General features: G+C 32.7%; 6 protein-coding genes across 8 annotated transcripts; 3 read left to right on the forward strand and 3 right to left on the reverse strand.

Annotated features, from left to right (window-relative positions):
• The first annotated feature begins 1,055 nt into the window (after nt 1–1,055).
• On the forward strand, nt 1,056–2,940 carry LOC129920061 (probable tRNA (uracil-O(2)-)-methyltransferase). The gene is made up of 3 exons (XM_056001220.1): nt 1,056–1,444; nt 1,505–1,791; nt 1,854–2,940. The coding sequence occupies exons 1-3, from the start codon at nt 1,114–1,116 to the stop codon at nt 2,907–2,909; spliced, it is 1,674 nt and encodes a 557-aa protein (XP_055857195.1). The 5' UTR covers nt 1,056–1,113; the 3' UTR covers nt 2,910–2,940.
• Nucleotides 2,941–3,164: 224 nt separating this feature from the next.
• Nucleotides 3,165–6,340, reverse strand: LOC129920065 (RNA-binding protein with serine-rich domain 1). Its single transcript, XM_056001224.1, has 3 exons — nt 6,204–6,340; nt 6,022–6,147; nt 3,165–4,070 (listed from the first exon to the last, which is right to left on the reverse strand). Coding segments are annotated over exons 1-3 (909 nt in total). The 5' UTR covers nt 6,206–6,340; the 3' UTR covers nt 3,165–3,289.
• A 1,151-nt stretch (nt 6,341–7,491) lies between these two features.
• LOC129917799 (protein phosphatase 1 regulatory subunit 21) lies at nt 7,492–10,626 on the forward strand. Its single transcript, XM_055997972.1, has 6 exons — nt 7,492–7,978; nt 8,077–8,475; nt 9,028–9,207; nt 9,508–9,824; nt 9,931–10,183; nt 10,248–10,626. Exons 1-6 carry the CDS (start codon nt 7,919–7,921, stop codon nt 10,335–10,337), a joined length of 1,299 nt encoding a protein of 432 aa, XP_055853947.1. The 5' UTR covers nt 7,492–7,918; the 3' UTR covers nt 10,338–10,626.
• Nucleotides 10,627–10,712: 86 nt separating this feature from the next.
• LOC129917809 (iron-sulfur cluster assembly 2 homolog, mitochondrial) lies at nt 10,713–11,503 on the reverse strand. Its single transcript, XM_055997987.1, has 2 exons — nt 11,325–11,503; nt 10,713–11,239 (listed from the first exon to the last, which is right to left on the reverse strand). The coding sequence occupies exons 1-2, from the start codon at nt 11,366–11,368 to the stop codon at nt 10,840–10,842; spliced, it is 444 nt and encodes a 147-aa protein (XP_055853962.1). The 5' UTR covers nt 11,369–11,503; the 3' UTR covers nt 10,713–10,839.
• A 647-nt stretch (nt 11,504–12,150) lies between these two features.
• Nucleotides 12,151–14,222, forward strand: LOC129917802 (probable 18S rRNA (guanine-N(7))-methyltransferase). Its single transcript, XM_055997975.1, has 4 exons — nt 12,151–12,316; nt 12,387–12,424; nt 12,484–13,046; nt 13,839–14,222. Exons 1-4 carry the CDS (start codon nt 12,278–12,280, stop codon nt 14,024–14,026), a joined length of 828 nt encoding a protein of 275 aa, XP_055853950.1. The 5' UTR covers nt 12,151–12,277; the 3' UTR covers nt 14,027–14,222.
• On the reverse strand, nt 14,005–15,060 carry LOC129917803 (dnaJ homolog subfamily C member 30, mitochondrial). 3 transcript variants are annotated; one of them, XM_055997976.1, is made up of 3 exons: nt 14,959–15,060; nt 14,564–14,903; nt 14,005–14,507 (listed from the first exon to the last, which is right to left on the reverse strand). In XM_055997976.1, the coding sequence occupies exons 1-3, from the start codon at nt 14,959–14,961 to the stop codon at nt 14,128–14,130; spliced, it is 723 nt and encodes a 240-aa protein (XP_055853951.1). In that variant the 5' UTR covers nt 14,962–15,060; the 3' UTR covers nt 14,005–14,127. The 3 variants fall into 3 exon arrangements, with proteins under 3 accessions (XP_055853951.1, XP_055853952.1, XP_055853953.1); XM_055997977.1 differs by having other exon boundaries at nt 14,564–14,906; XM_055997978.1 differs by having other exon boundaries at nt 14,564–14,913; nt 14,959–15,031.
• Nucleotides 15,061–15,817: the final 757 nt, after the last annotated feature.

The following is a 15,817-nucleotide window of genomic DNA, read 5'->3' on the forward strand; positions in this document are numbered from 1 at the left end:
TAGTTATTGATCTTTCAGATTATTTTAAAGGCATGGCGACGGGGACTTTTAGCTTGAAAAAAAGGGCAAATAAGACGCATTGTCGGAATCTTTTCTGCCTTTTTTGAAGAGTTTGACAAAAAAAAAATACGCGGTAATTACAAGAATTTTTTAATTTCCTCCTGTCTGTCTGTCTTTTCAGTGCAACATAGCTCATATCAAGCTTTCCATTCGTTAGAAACAAAAGTGTCACGACTAGATAAATGCGAAAAAAAGTGGGTATTGCAATTCTGTCTCCATGTTAGGTACTCGGTGTTATTAAAGCTTTTTATCCTGATGTTTTTGTAATATATTTTCAGGACCAAAAATAACGGTAATTGTCATTTATTAATTCTAGAAAAAAAATCAATTGATTGAGCGAAGGAGGGGGCCTAGCACGCGACTTGATACAATCGAGTATCAGCAACGATCAATTGAATTAAATGTAGGTAGGAATAGCCACTGATCAATTGTATCTACTTTCCCTACAATTTTAATATCCACGATCAATAAAAATGTACATCGGTATCCCCTACCTCTACCCCCATTTTCTCCTAGCACTCATATGATATTTATCATTTATTTGGCCTAACCCCTTTAGTGTCCCTTATTCAAAAGAAACAAGAAAAAAACCAACCCAATATAAAAAAGAAATATTAAAAATTATTACTGAAAGATGGAAAGCCTGCCGCCAGGTTCAAACCGAATAACTTTAAAAATACAAAATATAAATAATTTATTTAAAATAAAATAATAGGTAGGTACTCACCGCAGCCGCAAGTAAATTTTAATAAAATTTCAAAATTAATTTAAAACCGCTTCAATTTCATTTTACTAAACAGTTGCACTATAACTTAAAGCAATCAAACAGAACTAATAAATGATGTACGACATCATCTACTTCTTTCACTTTTTGAATTCAGCAACAGGAGTGAGCAGAACAAACACACTTCTTTATTAATAGGAGTGAGCAGGACATGCACACTTCTTTATTATCTTTCTCTTTCACACGCAAAATGTCATTATGGGCATTGCAAAGCAGGTGGATGGTTGTTTTGGTATAGATTGATTTTTTTCTTTTTTTTTGTAAATAAAATGGAATTAGTAAATTTTTGGAAATGCATTTCGATTCTTTTAAAAAACTATCATGCTGTAAATAAAAAGATATTCGCATGCAAAATAAAAACAATACATAAAATATTAAATGACATTGCCATCATTAATGTTGATAATAGAGAAATTTACGAGAAGAGTATTCAAGACATCCTGAATGGTTCTTCCAAAATTCAAGCATGTCAGTCATCAGAAGAAGATATTCTAGAGACACTAGCTTCGTGTGATATGGACAAATGTGAGGGATATGTTGTCACATTAAAATTGCTAACAAAAAACGATGAAGATAGTGTAGAAGCAAGAGGAGTTTTAGGTAAACTTTAAATACCTTTACAAACAAATTGTGGGTTCTATTAAAAACTGTAACGTTTAGATTTTGTAAATAGCCAATACACATGCACTTTTTCATCTACTGTCTTTGATGATTTTCGAATTGCTTTGATATCTGAGGAACTCGTAGTTACAGCATTGACAAATCGACGATTGGAAGCTGAAGCTAATCGTTGGGTAGATTTTGTTCTCAAACCTAAACTTCTAAAATGGTCAAACTCGGAGGAAAGGAAAGAAAATGCCTTTGATTCTTTACACCTCATCGATGTAGAGAAATACAATGAACTCTATAAACAACTGAAGACAAAGTACTCCAAAGATCTTATTGATGTATGAATTTACCTGTTCAATTCCTTAAATTTTATTTAGTTTTATTTGCTTTTTTTTGTTAGATATGGGAGGAATCTACAGATCCTCTTAAATTTGTCTATGAAGACCTTGCAATAGCAGCCTATCTAATATCGCTATGGAAAGAGCATCATTGTGAACCAGAGGCATTTGCCGATTTGGGTTGTGGAAACGGACTTCTCGTCTACATACTCAATCGCGAAGGCTACAAAGGCTATGGTTACGATGTAAGAAGTCGTAAAATATGGAGTCTCTTTCCAAAGACAACACTTCTTTTCGAAGAAACAATTCAACCCGATCATTTCGAACTTCCACCTGACACTGATTGGATAATTGGAAACCATTCTGATGAATTATCACCATGGATTCCAGTTTTATCAGCTTTGCCTGCCTACAAAGTCAAATATTTCTTACTTCCTTGTTGTCCGTTTGAATTTTCTGGGATGAAATTTCAACGAAGAAATTCAAAACTAAGTGCTTATAATGATTTTCTCAATTATGTTGAAGATATTTCTAAGAAATGTGGTTTTGTGACATTGAGAGATCGATTGAAAATTCCTAGCACTAAGAGAATTGCAATAATTGGCATTACTAGGACCTATGTAGAACTTAACTTTCAACAAATTTGTTCAAGTATTCGAGAATTTGTATCAACAGAAATGCAAGAACACACAATGAAACTTCGAGAACGAGAGGAAGTTGTTAGAAACTGCACACAAATTGAGAGTTCAGTGTTGGATAATCTCGTTCTGAAGATATTTTTGTATCTTTTAAATTCTGAGGAGGAAGTAAAGATCCCACAAACAAATTGGAATGAAGGATGCAAACGTTCCATCAAAGAAATTGCTCAATATTTGAGCAAAGAAGATTTGAAAAGCATTAAATCGGAATGTGGGGGTTTGAAAACTTTACTCAAAAATAAACATGAAGTTTTTGAATTTACCACAGGCGATGGTATACAAATACGACGACCGAAACCAAGAGAAACAATAATCAATGGAAAACAACTTACAACAAAGAAACGATGTTGTTTCTTTGCCGCTAATCATCCCAGCGGATGTCCCCTTTCAGACTCTGATTGTACTTTTATTCACAAATGAGAAATACATTTTTAATATTTTTGTTACAAAATGTTACATTTTATTTAAGAGAAAAAAGATCCACACTATTTGTTTCATTTTTGAAATATATAAATAAAAGCAACTTAAGGAATCTATTCTGCTAATTGTACTCTATCACACAATCCACTGAAATCAGAATTCTTAATCAGATGCATTTCTAAATAAAATTCCAAAAACAAAAGATTCGGCAATGAGCACCATTGCATTAAGTAAATTAACAATCCTTGCGTGGAATTTAAAAAAAAAATGTATGAAGTTTATTATTTCTGAGACTTAAAAGTGTGTAGTCAAGGATGAAAATTTTTTTTTAATTTAAAATATTTGTCCTCCGCCTCTTTTTTTTTTGTATTTTATTCTCCTTAACGTGAACTGTCTGAGCTATTACTGCGTCTCCTTCTGCGAATTGGGCTACGAGATCGACGACGTGGACTGCGACGTCTTATCGGTGATCGATTTCTATTCCGATTGAAACGGAATGGTGAACGCCAACGTGGTGGCGGTCCTCTGCGCATCATCGGTGACATTCGTCGCATTGGAGGACGAATCTTTTGTTGTAATACCGGTGCCACTGTGATTTCTTGTCCATCAATTTGGCCACCATCCATTTGTTTCATTGCATTCTCGCATTCATCGGAATTGGAGAATTCCACATAAGCCATTCCACGTCCGAATGTCGGATGGAAGCGATCAGTTGTGAAATCGACTTGTTTCACTTCGCCAAAGCAGCTAAAAATCTCAACAACATGATCTTTTGTGACGTTACGGGTCAGACGACCGATGTGGATGCGAACGGGCTTTGGTGTGGGTGAGCGTTCACGACGCTTGCGACGCGGCGATCTAGATCCACTGCGAGATCGTGAGCGAACTCGTTCCTTTGAACGAGATTTGCTGCGTTTTTTGTTGCGATCATCGTCACGAGGACGATCTTTGGTGCGAGTGGAATCTCTTTCTTTGGATTCCTTGCGCACTGGAGCCTTTGCGGCTGGGGATTTTGAACGAGATACGCTCTTCCTACGAGTACGACCACGATCTGAGCCACTTGACGAACTTGAAGACGATGAACCTGAGGAGGATGAGTCTGATGAACTGGAACGTGATCCAGAACCTGAACTGCTACGTGAAGAGCTGCTGTCTGATGAGCTGTTTTAAGAAAAATCCATTTTATTTTTTTTCAAAAAAAAGAACAAGAATGATTTCGCTACTTGATGAAACCGGATGAGAGTTTTTTTAATTTACTACTTTTCTATGATTTTTGTTGTTTTACTGAAGCTGTTAATGATACCGCTCTAAAAGCAAAACTAGCTTTATTGTATAGGGACAATTCCATGGTAACTCACGTTACAATCACAAAAATTTCCAATACATAAATTGATTTTTTTTTTGTCAATTTTAATATAAATTAATACGAAAATACTGTCTATGAATTTGGCATAACTTCTGCTTTCATAATTAAGTAAAACCTTTTTCCTCATTTTAAGCATTTACTAAGAAAAAATTAAAGTCTTTTGGTAACTCACGTTACAAAAATCGGACACGAGTTTAAAGAGTCCGACAGTATGAAGTTTTTCTGTAAAATTTAGAATCTAAAATTGTTTTTAATGAAGATTCCATACATAAAAAATTACAAGCTTTTAAAATTAGTGACAAAACCAAACATTTCGTAGGCTGGATGCTGGATATTGTGAAATCGATTTTTAAAGTTTAGATTGAAAATGTTTGTTTATATCAGAAAGTTTTTGATTGGTATTGATTTTTTGCTGGAAGCCTTGATAATTTTATTGGATTGAAGAAATTGGACAAGATAGAAATTAAGACACATAATTCCCATTTTTCAAACTATTCATTACAAAAAAAAAAATAATTGAACAAAAATGACAAATAAACCGTTGCAATAAGTTTCCTATGTTCTCTGTAACTTGAAAACTAAAAGACATAGAATGAAATGGTTTGCGCCAAACAAAAGAGCGTCCCAAAGTTATAAGACTGCAATATTTTGCTAACGAAATTTTGTATGGAAAATTTCGTTTCGCTTAGGCCTTAGTCAAAAATATATATATAGGTATTGATTTTTGCAAGTCCAAAGACGCAAACTGGAATTAAGTTTTAAAAAACTATTCATTACTTAAAAAAAAAAAAACAATGAATATTTTGAGATACGTATCTTAAGTTTCTTTTTACAATGGGCAGGTTCAGAAACGTTAGGCACTAAATATTTAGGTAATTTCTCGGTCTCTGATTGGTCAGCTGTCAAAAATAATCTTTCCAATTTAGGTAATTTTATTGGAAAGCTAACTGGAAAGTTAGGCAAGAAAATTTTCCCTAAAAATTTAAAAAAGTTTTTCTTGTCAACATGACAGCAGATTGTTTTTAATTAAAGAATTAATTTACCAAAATTGAATTTATTTGTGTGAAAAACGAGTAAAAAGTGCATAATCGGTTATAATTAATATTATTTATTCATTAAAGTTAACTTAAATTTGGTGTCTTCCCCATGCGATCGGTAAAATACTTAAGTAAATTTCGAAATTTGACAAAAGCATCATATCCAAACTAATTTAGGCAATTGACTCAAATTTCCGTTCAGAAAATGACGTTGCCTAAATATCTAGCCCCTAATATTTCCTGAACGTGCCCAATATCTTTGAGAAAAAAATAATTTTGAAAAAGAAAAAATAACTTTAGAACGTTTTAATATGGCGTTTTAAAGTGCATAAGTAGTTTTGCAACTCCGAATTTAATTTATAGCCGTAAGGGAATATAACAATGAATCTTTTCTTGCAACTTGCATAAAGAGTTGCCGTTTTTAAATAGTACCTAATTTGCTATTGAAAAACTAAAAAAAAGTCTGCATAATCGGTTCAAAATTCATGTCCACTTTTTCATGGAATTACCCATTTGCTACTTTTCTTAGGATTTTTGTTGTTTTACTAAAACTGTAAATAATGCCGGTCTAAAAGCAAAACTAGTATTATTATATAGCCGGATGTATAATGTAAGAAGAACTAAATAAGTGATTTATGATTGTTTAAATATTCTAAATGAATTTTTCAATCTTTTATAAAATATAAAAAAAAAAACATTTTTTACTCACCTAGCACTGCTATCACTGCTACTACTGGCGGAACCTCGACGCCTGCGGTCGCGCTCCCGTCCGCGAATTGCTGGTTTTTTATCTTTTTCCTTTTCAGCTTCTGCCGAACCTGAGCGGTCTCTAGCCCTGCAAACAAAATAAGTTTTTATTTTGATTTATATTTTTTGTTTATGAAAACTTACATTTTAATAATTGATTTTACTGAGGTATTTTATTTAATTTAATAGAAAATACAATTTTTTCTTTCAGAATTCGGCGGTTGTTAATATAGAAAAAAAAAATGGCTAAACTCTCGTGGATGTACAATATTAAAATGTTTGACGTTTGGAAATGTAAGAAAAAGAGATGAGTATATGTATTGTGATGAGATGGAACTAGTAATTCAGCCGAATTCAGCACAAATTAGTTTTATAGGGTGTTCAGAAAAAAAAAATAAATATAGTTTTTTTTTCTGTTGAAATGTGCTACCGGTGGTCGAAATTTAAATAAAATTATCAAAAAGCGAAAAAAATGTTTACAGATTTAAAATGACTCTTCTCATCTCTTTCTTCCTCATATTCAAAAGTGAACACTTTAAAACTTATTTTGTAATAGTTTTATTGACTTGAAAACTTATCAGTTATATAGTTTTTTTACTTGTTTGAAGCAAAGCTGAACCATTGATATAATGCACCAAAATCGTTAAAAGTTAAAGGTTTAAGCCTTAACTACAATGACCTAAAAAGTGAAAAGTGGGAAATTTACATATATAATAAAAAGTTTTTATTTTTTCTAGTGCTATTTGTTTGTGAAAAAAAAAACTACAAAAATTGTTTTTGAAACCAAAAAATTAGCTTTCTTCATCATTATTTTTAATTTTGTGGTGGGAAAAACTGTCACAAAATGAGTTTGAAAATGTTCACTTTTTGACTTGTTGCAAAAAGTGGCCGTTGTAGTTATACCTTTAAGTCTGGTACGCAGCAAAATGAAAATTTTTTTATAGGCTTGCAGTTAAAAAACGTATGGCTCAGCCTTGGTTTCCGAATTCAACTTAGCGCGCTCTGCGTACTAGCACAAATTTCAGAAGATAAAAGATAAAAAGAAGAAAATGTTGCTTCTATAAAGCTTTACAAATGCTACTGATGCTTCTGTTAAGCTTTATAGAACTCAAATTGTTTGTTCCGTTTACTCTTGTTCAAAATAAATATTTGTTAAAAAAAGCAAATACATATGTGACCTAGAGTTGATCGAGACCATATTTGTGGAAATTGACAAATTAAAAACTTGAACCAAAGTTTTAGAACAATTTGAAAATGTTGCTTTTGCCCTTTTTCACTATTTTTATTTTTTTTTTTTGTTGAGCTACAAAAATAATTTGTTACACCCTGTTCAATTGAAATATCTCTAACGCCATCTACCGGAAAAATATTCTACTACAAATGTATCCGTTCATTTTTTGACATTTCACCTTCATAAAAAAAAAATACCCACACAAATAAGTGCACTCAGTTCAGTTGCCAAATAAAAAATACGATGGATACTTCTGTTTTTGTGAAACTATTTTATAAATTGTTCATTAAAATTAAATAATAAAAAAACATCTAATTTACGTGTCCATTTATTGTAGTTTTATAGTTCAACAAAAAACATTACTAATAGCCAAAAGAACGTAGAACAATAATTGAGTTCACATCAAAATCACAAAGAAAGAATACACACCATCTACATATTTTGTATTTTGTTTGGTTTAGGGGTGATGTTCTTTGGAACAAGTTTTTCTTTTTCAGACCCACAAATTCCGTCACCCGCAACAATTCCAACATGACAAACTAAAAATCATCAAATCCATTAAGCGAAATTAGTTTGATTTAAATTTGCAAACCATTTTTGAAAAAAAAAACCTTTCCCCATTACCATCATGGAGAATAACAATACATTGGAAGCAAAATATCGAAAGTTAGCAAGTGAATACTCGAAGGTATTTTTTTCTTTTTTTTTTATCTTTTAATCTTTACTTGTGTATACGCCCTGTGAATAAAAAACAACAATATGTCGTAATGTTATCATCATTTACAGCTTCGAGCTCAAGCTAGTGTATTAAAAACGGCTGTAATCGAAGAGCAGACCAAAAGTTCTACTTTAAGGGAAACTCTGCGACAAAAAGAAACTTCTCTGCGGCGATCAGAACATGAAGTTGACAGCTTGGGTTTTCGCAATAAACAATTGGAGCGACGGGTTGCTTCTCTGCAAGAGGATATTGCCTCAAAAGAGAATCGAAAGTCCAACAAGAACCAAAAGTCTGATGCTACCAACAATGGTAAGACTAAATCGAGTTCATCGGCCGGCGGCGGCAGTGGTGCCGGTCAAGATACAACCGGTTCTAGATTCGCCGATTACTTTGATAACACTCAGGAGGTTTTAATATTCGAAGAGTTGCAAAAGAAAATCCTCGAAAATGCCGAACTTACTTCATCGGTATGAAAATGTTTATATTTCGTCGGCGGAAAACAAAATTGTTCTAAGTCACAAAAAACAAATTTTACAGGGGACGATTTTATAGTTTCAAATTGATTGAAAGCGATATTCTTTTGCTCGTCCTTAATTCAAGTTATGTTTTTTATAAAGTTTGGTCTTCCCTTTTGAATAATTCAATTAGTAAAAACATACTATTTTTTAATATTTTTAAAAACTAAAAATGCAAAATTCCTATACAAGTACGCACTTTCATTAAATTAAAAGTGGACTTAGAACAAAATATGATGGGACTTAGAACAATTAAGAATAAGTACTCGGGTCTCATTTTCAGAATGCTTTGTACCTGTTTTTATTGTTCGATGTCCCATTAAACTATATTATCGACTGAAAAATTTTTTTAGACAAAAACGTTTTTTAAATTCGGAAAGAGCACCCTCAAATTAGTAAAGTTGCATCATTATCTCATTTTCGGTAAAAAGTAGACTTAGAACAATTTTGCTTTCCGCCGACGATTTGGGAATTTGTATATATTTGAGGATAACTTTTTTACAGATTGATGATAAAAATCAAGAACTTCAAATGCACGCTGAACGAATATATGATTTGGAAAAACAATTGGAAAAACGAACAACAGAAAATATGGAAATCGAAAGACGACTACGTAAGGAAATCGATTCGTTGCAAGCTAGAATCTCAGAGTTGGAAACTAAACTTGTTGAAGCAGCCAGTATGGTATGGGAGTTGCATATCGCTCATTTACTTGAACACTGTCATAACTAAAAAAAAAACTGTTTTTTTTTTTTTTCAAAAAACGAGTTTTAATTTAGTATCGATCCATTTTTGTATGTTAAAAGTCAGTTTCTAAAACAAAACTAGTGCCTCTTCTTGGTCAATTTTTAAAGTTCTTTGTTCCAATAACTTCTGCATTACTAACTCAAAACTCGTAATTTTTGAGTTATGACAGTATTTAAATACATAAATGAGCGATTTTTAGTTTCTTTTTTTTTTAATACTTTTATTTTATTTTTCAAGATTGGTAGTGAAGATGCATTAAGTGCATCTGGCAGTGATAACACCACTCCACTGCATACAACAACCAATTCCTCAACAACTAGTGAAGATCGAATTGCTTATTTGGAAAAAGAAGTCTCACATTGGCGAACACAATATGAGATTTCGCGAATAAGTGATTCTTTGCCACATGAAATGTCTCGTTTATGCAAAGAAAAACAACAACATCAATATAATGGACCATTGGTAGTGCCGGGTAGTTGCTGTAGTACAGCAGCAACTGGATTGTCTGTGATTGCAGCTAATGCTGCTGCTGCTGGAAGTGATAATAATAAAGGGTAAGATAATATTTGTATTTACTTTTTTACTTAAAGTTGCGGTCATAGTCCAGGGTGAATCGAATATATAAAAACCCTATTCCAAATGAATTTTTTTCTATTTCAGTTTGCAAAATGATAATAACTTAACAACAACAGCAACGACAACAATCAAGGAACAACTCATATTCAATAACTTTTCGAAAAAGTTTGAAGATCTTCTAAAGACCAAATGTATGTCGGAATCACGTCTGGCATCATATCAAGTAGAAGCTGATCATTTGCATAATTGTCTAGAAAATTCTACCCAAGAACTCAAAGATAAAGAAACCGAGTTATTGATTGCAGGACAAACAATACAAACACTCGAAGAAGATTTGGTAAAATAAAAATAGTGCACATTTTATAATAAATTAAATTAATAAATAAAATATTATATTTTAGGCTACAACCCGTGTCAACTATGAGGAACAAATCAGTGTCCTTACAGAGCAAGTTATAAGTCTGAGCGAACAGCTGGCTTCGTGTAAATAAATTAAATAAAATAAAGCAAAATTCTCATTATTATTTTCTTATACATAATTATAAATAAATTTATAATTTTTCTTTAAATTAAAAAAAAACTTAAATGTGTGAAAAGAAATACAAAAAAAAATAAAGTTAAAAGTTGAAGCAAATTGTTGTGCGAAATTTAAAATCTAATTTGTTGCTACATTTAAACAAAAATTTCAATAACTATAAACAAAATTATAAAAAAAAAAATAAATAAATAAAATGTATATTTTCTGAACCAACAAACACCATGAATACGAAGAAGAAAAAGAATCCTGTTTCGTTTTTTTTTTGAAGAAAAAAACCTATATAACATAAAAAAAAATTGCAAAAAAAAAATAAAACTTTTTATGTGTATTTATTATATTAATAAAATTTTATTAATGTTCAACAAAATACCTAAGTTTCATTTCTTAAATTTCTAAATACAAACAAATCATCACTCAACAACTCATCATCATCATTCTCCGTCGATATCATCCATTTAATCCAATTTAATTGCAAATGAAGATCCACATGAACAACCTTGTTCAGCTTTAGGATTTGCAATAATTCGAAAACCCGATCGAATCAATTCGGTGTGATAATCAACAATTGCACCCGAACAATATTCAAGTGAAGTCGTATCGATGACGATTTGTGCATTTTCTTTGCCAAACGTTAGATCATCGTCATTCTTTTTATTGTCCAAATCGAATTTGTATTGAAATCCCGAACAACCTCCACCCTCGACAGTAATGCGAAGGAATAAACCATTTTTACAAATTTCACTCAGACGCTTTGTACATGATTCACTGAGATCGATTTTGAGTGCTTCAGGTTGGGGTTTGGATTCGGGGAAGTTGTTGCCGGCACTGGTTTTGATATGCCTTGCACAGATCTCTCTACAATTTATATATTTTTTTGATTTTGTAAATTTTACTGCGTAATGGTTATTGATAAAATTAATTTTTTTTAATATTGATTTACCTTTGGAGTGTTGGGAGGATTAATTTACGTAACATATGAGCCATAATGTAAATTAATTTGTTGAAAATAATATTTTAAATTTTAATATACTTGCATATTTGATAAAGAATTATGAAATTCACAAGAAAAACAAAAATATATTTTTCAACGAGCTGTCGAAAACAGATGTTCAAGAGACGTCAAATTTTTTTCCAGAGCTTCTCAAAATGTATTATGTCCACACACTAGATCTGTTTGGTAACTTTATGTAGTAAAAAACTGTCTGTCAAAATTTAAAAAGAAGAAAAAATTCTCTGATATGCAACAAAATTTTCTATAAAGGCATGTCATCGTGAGACTTTAAAGTCCAATAAGTAAAAATTTAACACAAAATCCGACACCAAATGACTCAAACTTTTTTTCTTCCTATAAAAAAAAAATTCGGATAAATCCTTTGGGACAGTTTAAGTTTAAAAGAAGCTGAAATGGAGCTTCTGTAATACCTTTACCAAAGCTGAAATGTTAGTTGGGGCCGCCGTTTTTATTTTAATTGCTGATTTTTTTTTCTTCATTGACGTAAAGCGGTCTATTTTTTCCGAGGTCGTAGTTCGAGCTCTGAACAAACTCCAAACGATTTCTGAACAAAAATGATACACAAATTTTGAGCCTCTGAAAAAAAAGATACACCATTATTTTTTGACAGTTCAGACTCTGCTCAGAACTAAAAAAGTGAACCAGAACTTTTTTTGTACAGCGGATACTTGAAAAAGTTTGAGAAACTGTGGTTTTAATTATTTGAATTTATTTTGACAGCATTGGAACATTTGGAAATGAACCATCAATGTCACACGTGTTTTTGTTTTTCTTTCCATTTTTCAAGCAAAAACAAACCCCAAATTTGCATCAAGTGCACTAATTTCTATTATTTTTTTAAATTTTTGTTGATTTGCAATTGTTAAACAAAACTAATCAAAATGGCAAGAAGACCAGAACATTCAGCTCCACCAGAAATCGTAAGAAAACAATATATATTTTGTATTTACCTGCTTTAAATTTAATATATTTAAACCACCCCCTCAATAGTACTACAACGAAGATGAGGCAAAAAAATATTCAAGCAAGTGAGTAAACGAAATCATTTTTCTTATTTTTTTTTATAATTTGGTTATAACTTAATCAGTTCTCGAATTATCGAGATTCAAGTTGAAATGGCTGAGCGAGCTGTTGAATTGCTAATGCTACCCGAAGATGAAACATGTCTCGTTTTGGACATCGGTTGTGGATCAGGTTTGTCTGGGAGTGTTCTTGAAGACAACGACCATATGTGGATTGGCATGGACATATCCGATGCAATGTTAAAAATAGCTGTCGAACGTGAAGTCGAAGGAGATTTGCTACTCACAGACATGGGCCAAGGTGTACCCTTTAAACCGGGTACTTTTGACGGAGCGATATCCATATCGGCTCTACAATGGCTTTGCAATGCAGACAAAACCTCACACAAACCACACAAAAGGCTCTATACGTTCTTCTCTACTCTTTTTTCTGCATTAACAAGAACTGCTAGAGCTGTATTTCAGTTTTATCCAGAAAATGCAGCTCAAATTGAAATGGTTACCGAGCAGGCAATGAAAGCTGGGTTTTTTGGAGGTCTCGTTGTCGACTATCCAAACTCAACAAAGGCGAAAAAATACTTTTTGGTTCTTATGACTGGCGGCATTGGACCAATGCCAAAGGCTTTAGGTAAATTGCGATGAAATGTTATATGCAGAACCCTGTCATATTCGGCCTTATCACGATTTTCATTCGTATCCGTATTTTGCTTCGATTCATGAAAAAACAATCACAAATCCGATCGTAGTGTCGAATGTCGATTTGTATGATTGTTTTTTCGGAAATTGTCGAAAATCTCCGATACGAATGGAATTCGTGATAAGGCCGATTATTAGGCCCAACCGAAAAAAATACAATTTTTGGTTCATGTTTCTGAATTTTTTAAATTTTTGTCGAAATATCCAAAAAAAAATTTGTCTCAGTTACTTACGTTTTTATCATGTAGATACGGACTGACTAAAAAAAAGTTAAAGAATTAAAGAAAAAAAAAACGTGCAAAAAGGAATAAGCTCCAAAAGACGTTTGCTATGGAATTGATGACCGGAGAATTTCCAGGCCGGTCTAATACTTAAATCGTGCAAAATGGCCTCCTTGCCATAAAGTTCAGAATGTCACGTTATTCCTTGATACAAAAATTTAAGTATTGGACAAGTCTGGTAACTCCGGGCATGAATTCTATAGAAAACGTCTTGGAGCGTATTCCCTTTTGCACGTTATTTTTTATGACAATTTGTGAATTCTTTAACTTTTTTAAAGTCAATCCGTATCTACAATGATAAATATAAGTAACCGAGTGAAAAAAATATTTTAGACATCGACAAAAACTTTAGCATTATGAACCAAAAAATTATATTTTTTTTTTTTTGCTTGGGCCTAGTAATATAAACTGTACAACCTCAGCTAACAAATCTCATTTTGCAGGAACTGAAGAGGATGAAAGACGCATTGCTTATACTAAAAAGAGAGAAATGACCCGAGACATCCGCGGCAAAGCACCAAAGAAGTCCAGAGACTGGATTTTGGCAAAGAAAGAGCGTCAACGAAGACAAGGTCGTGAAACCCGCCCCGATACTAAATACACTGGTCGTAAGAGGAGTGGGAGATTCTGAAGATTCATGCAAACTCACATGAAAACCATTTTTTATTTAACATAGTTTATCTATTTCTATACAAATTTGCTAGCACCTTTCTATCGAATAGAAATTGTTGTTTATTTCTCATTTCGCCTGTTTCTGGGACTGTCGTACGATGATTCCATGTTTCCAACAATAAAAACTAAAATTGTTCCTATAACAAGGGCATAGATGACCATTTCTTTTTGAAAAGTAACAACGTTATCCTTTTTTTCAGCCTCTTTTCGATCATGACGCTGTTGAGCAGCTTTTTTGCGATGAATTGACTTACCGTAGTGTGCTTTTGACCACTCATCAAAATCGTAGATAGGATTTTGACCCTGAGGGTTAGCTACCTTTGATTTGGTAAATCGTGATTTGTAGAATTTCGTTTGAGCATCGTCCTCTTCAACGTCTTCGACATCCGGTCGAATATTATCGGCTTGAGCATACTGGGATCCTGCTGTGTGGATTATTCCTGGACAAGACAACACAAAATTAGATTTTTATACCAATAAAGGAAACTAACTCTACCTTTATCATAAAGCCTCCTTAAACGATAGTTACTTAGCACTTCGTATGCCTGAGTGATTTCTCGGAACTTTTTTGCAGCCGATTCACTTCCTTGATTCTTATCGGGATGATAAATCATGGAAAGCTTATAATAAGCAGCTTTGATTTCATTTTGCGTTGATTTAGGAGCTATACCAAGTGCATCATAATAATCGGCAAGCAGAATTGCAGTTGTTGATATGGCTCTTGGATTGTTATGTGGACAAACGGGATTGGGAAAGACTTCTTTTGGCGTCAAGGTTGGCTGTGCATGGTACAGCGATCGAAGGAGCTGATGACAACGCAGGGAAAACATTGTACACTAATAGAAACTAATATTTGTTATTTTGTTAAAAATATTAAATAGAAATTCTTACCATAAAACTAACAATTCATTCTATAATTTATTTTTTCTCTCGATAGATTTGTTTGTTATGTCATATTGTGAAATGTGAAACGGAGGTTGTTGTCAAAAACAGCTGATGGTTTGTTTAGTTCGGAACGAAACGGAAAAGAGATAGTGGAATTGATATGAAACACAGAGTAGGTGGGTATAATGAGCACATTTTAAGTTTATATTTTTAATGTTTCTACTTTGATAAATAATTTTAATTTTAGTATTTTAAATAAAAAAAATAAATTGGGTAAATGCTTTTTTCAGCAACAGATATACTATTTAGTTAACAAATTTATAAGAAAATTTATAAAAAAAAAACTTCATATCTATCTGGTTTCCCGAAAGTAAACGGATGGTTGTGTCAAAAATAAACGAAGCCTTTCTTTCCGTTCTTTCAAATGGAAAAGGAGTGTGAATCATGTGATAGGGACATTAACTTCCGAAACCTTAACTATGTCTTATTTTTTGGTCTAAAAAACAATTTTTGTACTCGTTTTTACATACAAATTACTCTAGTAATGCATAAAGGCTTGGCCACATTGGAGGGTATGCGGTAGCGGTACGGGTAGCGGTGAGGGTACTTGTATGAAAAAAATTCCAAACTGACACATCAACGTTCAGGTGTGGAATTTTTTTAGTACAAATATCGTTACCGCTATACCGCATACCCTCCGGTGTGGCCAAGCCTTAAAGGCTAGACCACACCGGAGGGTAATTGCGGTAGCGGTACGGGTACTTGTATGAAAAAAATTCCAAACTAAAAATCAACGTTCAGATGTGGAATTTTTTTAATACAAATATCGTTACAGCTACCCGTACCGCTAACCACCGGTGTGGCC

Source organism: Episyrphus balteatus, chromosome 4, assembly GCF_945859705.1.
Source record: "Episyrphus balteatus chromosome 4, idEpiBalt1.1, whole genome shotgun sequence".
In the NCBI taxonomy this organism is placed as follows: Eukaryota; Metazoa; Arthropoda; class Insecta; order Diptera; family Syrphidae; genus Episyrphus; species Episyrphus balteatus.

Coding starts and splice junctions, on each gene's coding strand:
- LOC129920061 (XM_056001220.1), top strand. CDS start 1,114: ATGGAATTAGTAAATTTTTGGAAATGCATTTCGATTCTTTTAAAAAAC. Junction 1,445..1,504: donor AGAAGCAAGAGGAGTTTTAG/GTAAACTTTAAA, acceptor TGTAACGTTTAG/ATTTTGTAAATAGCCAATAC. Junction 1,792..1,853: donor ACTCCAAAGATCTTATTGAT/GTATGAATTTAC, acceptor TTTTTTTGTTAG/ATATGGGAGGAATCTACAGA.
- LOC129920065 (XM_056001224.1), bottom strand. Junction 4,071..6,021: donor AGCAGTGATAGCAGTGCTAG/GTGAGTAAAAAA, acceptor TTCTTAAAACAG/CTCATCAGACAGCAGCTCTT.
- LOC129917799 (XM_055997972.1), top strand. CDS start 7,919: ATGGAGAATAACAATACATTGGAAGCAAAATATCGAAAGTTAGCAAGT. Junction 7,979..8,076: donor TAGCAAGTGAATACTCGAAG/GTATTTTTTTCT, acceptor CATCATTTACAG/CTTCGAGCTCAAGCTAGTGT. Junction 8,476..9,027: donor ATGCCGAACTTACTTCATCG/GTATGAAAATGT, acceptor ACTTTTTTACAG/ATTGATGATAAAAATCAAGA.
- LOC129917809 (XM_055997987.1), bottom strand. CDS start 11,368: ATGGCTCATATGTTACGTAAATTAATCCTCCCAACACTCCAAAG. Junction 11,240..11,324: donor ATCCTCCCAACACTCCAAAG/GTAAATCAATAT, acceptor TATAAATTGTAG/AGAGATCTGTGCAAGGCATA.
- LOC129917802 (XM_055997975.1), top strand. CDS start 12,278: ATGGCAAGAAGACCAGAACATTCAGCTCCACCAGAAATC. Junction 12,425..12,483: donor GCAAAAAAATATTCAAGCAA/GTGAGTAAACGA, acceptor TAACTTAATCAG/TTCTCGAATTATCGAGATTC. Junction 13,047..13,838: donor ACCAATGCCAAAGGCTTTAG/GTAAATTGCGAT, acceptor CTCATTTTGCAG/GAACTGAAGAGGATGAAAGA.
- LOC129917803 (XM_055997976.1), bottom strand. Junction 14,508..14,563: donor AAGGAGGCTTTATGATAAAG/GTAGAGTTAGTT, acceptor TGTCTTGTCCAG/GAATAATCCACACAGCAGGA.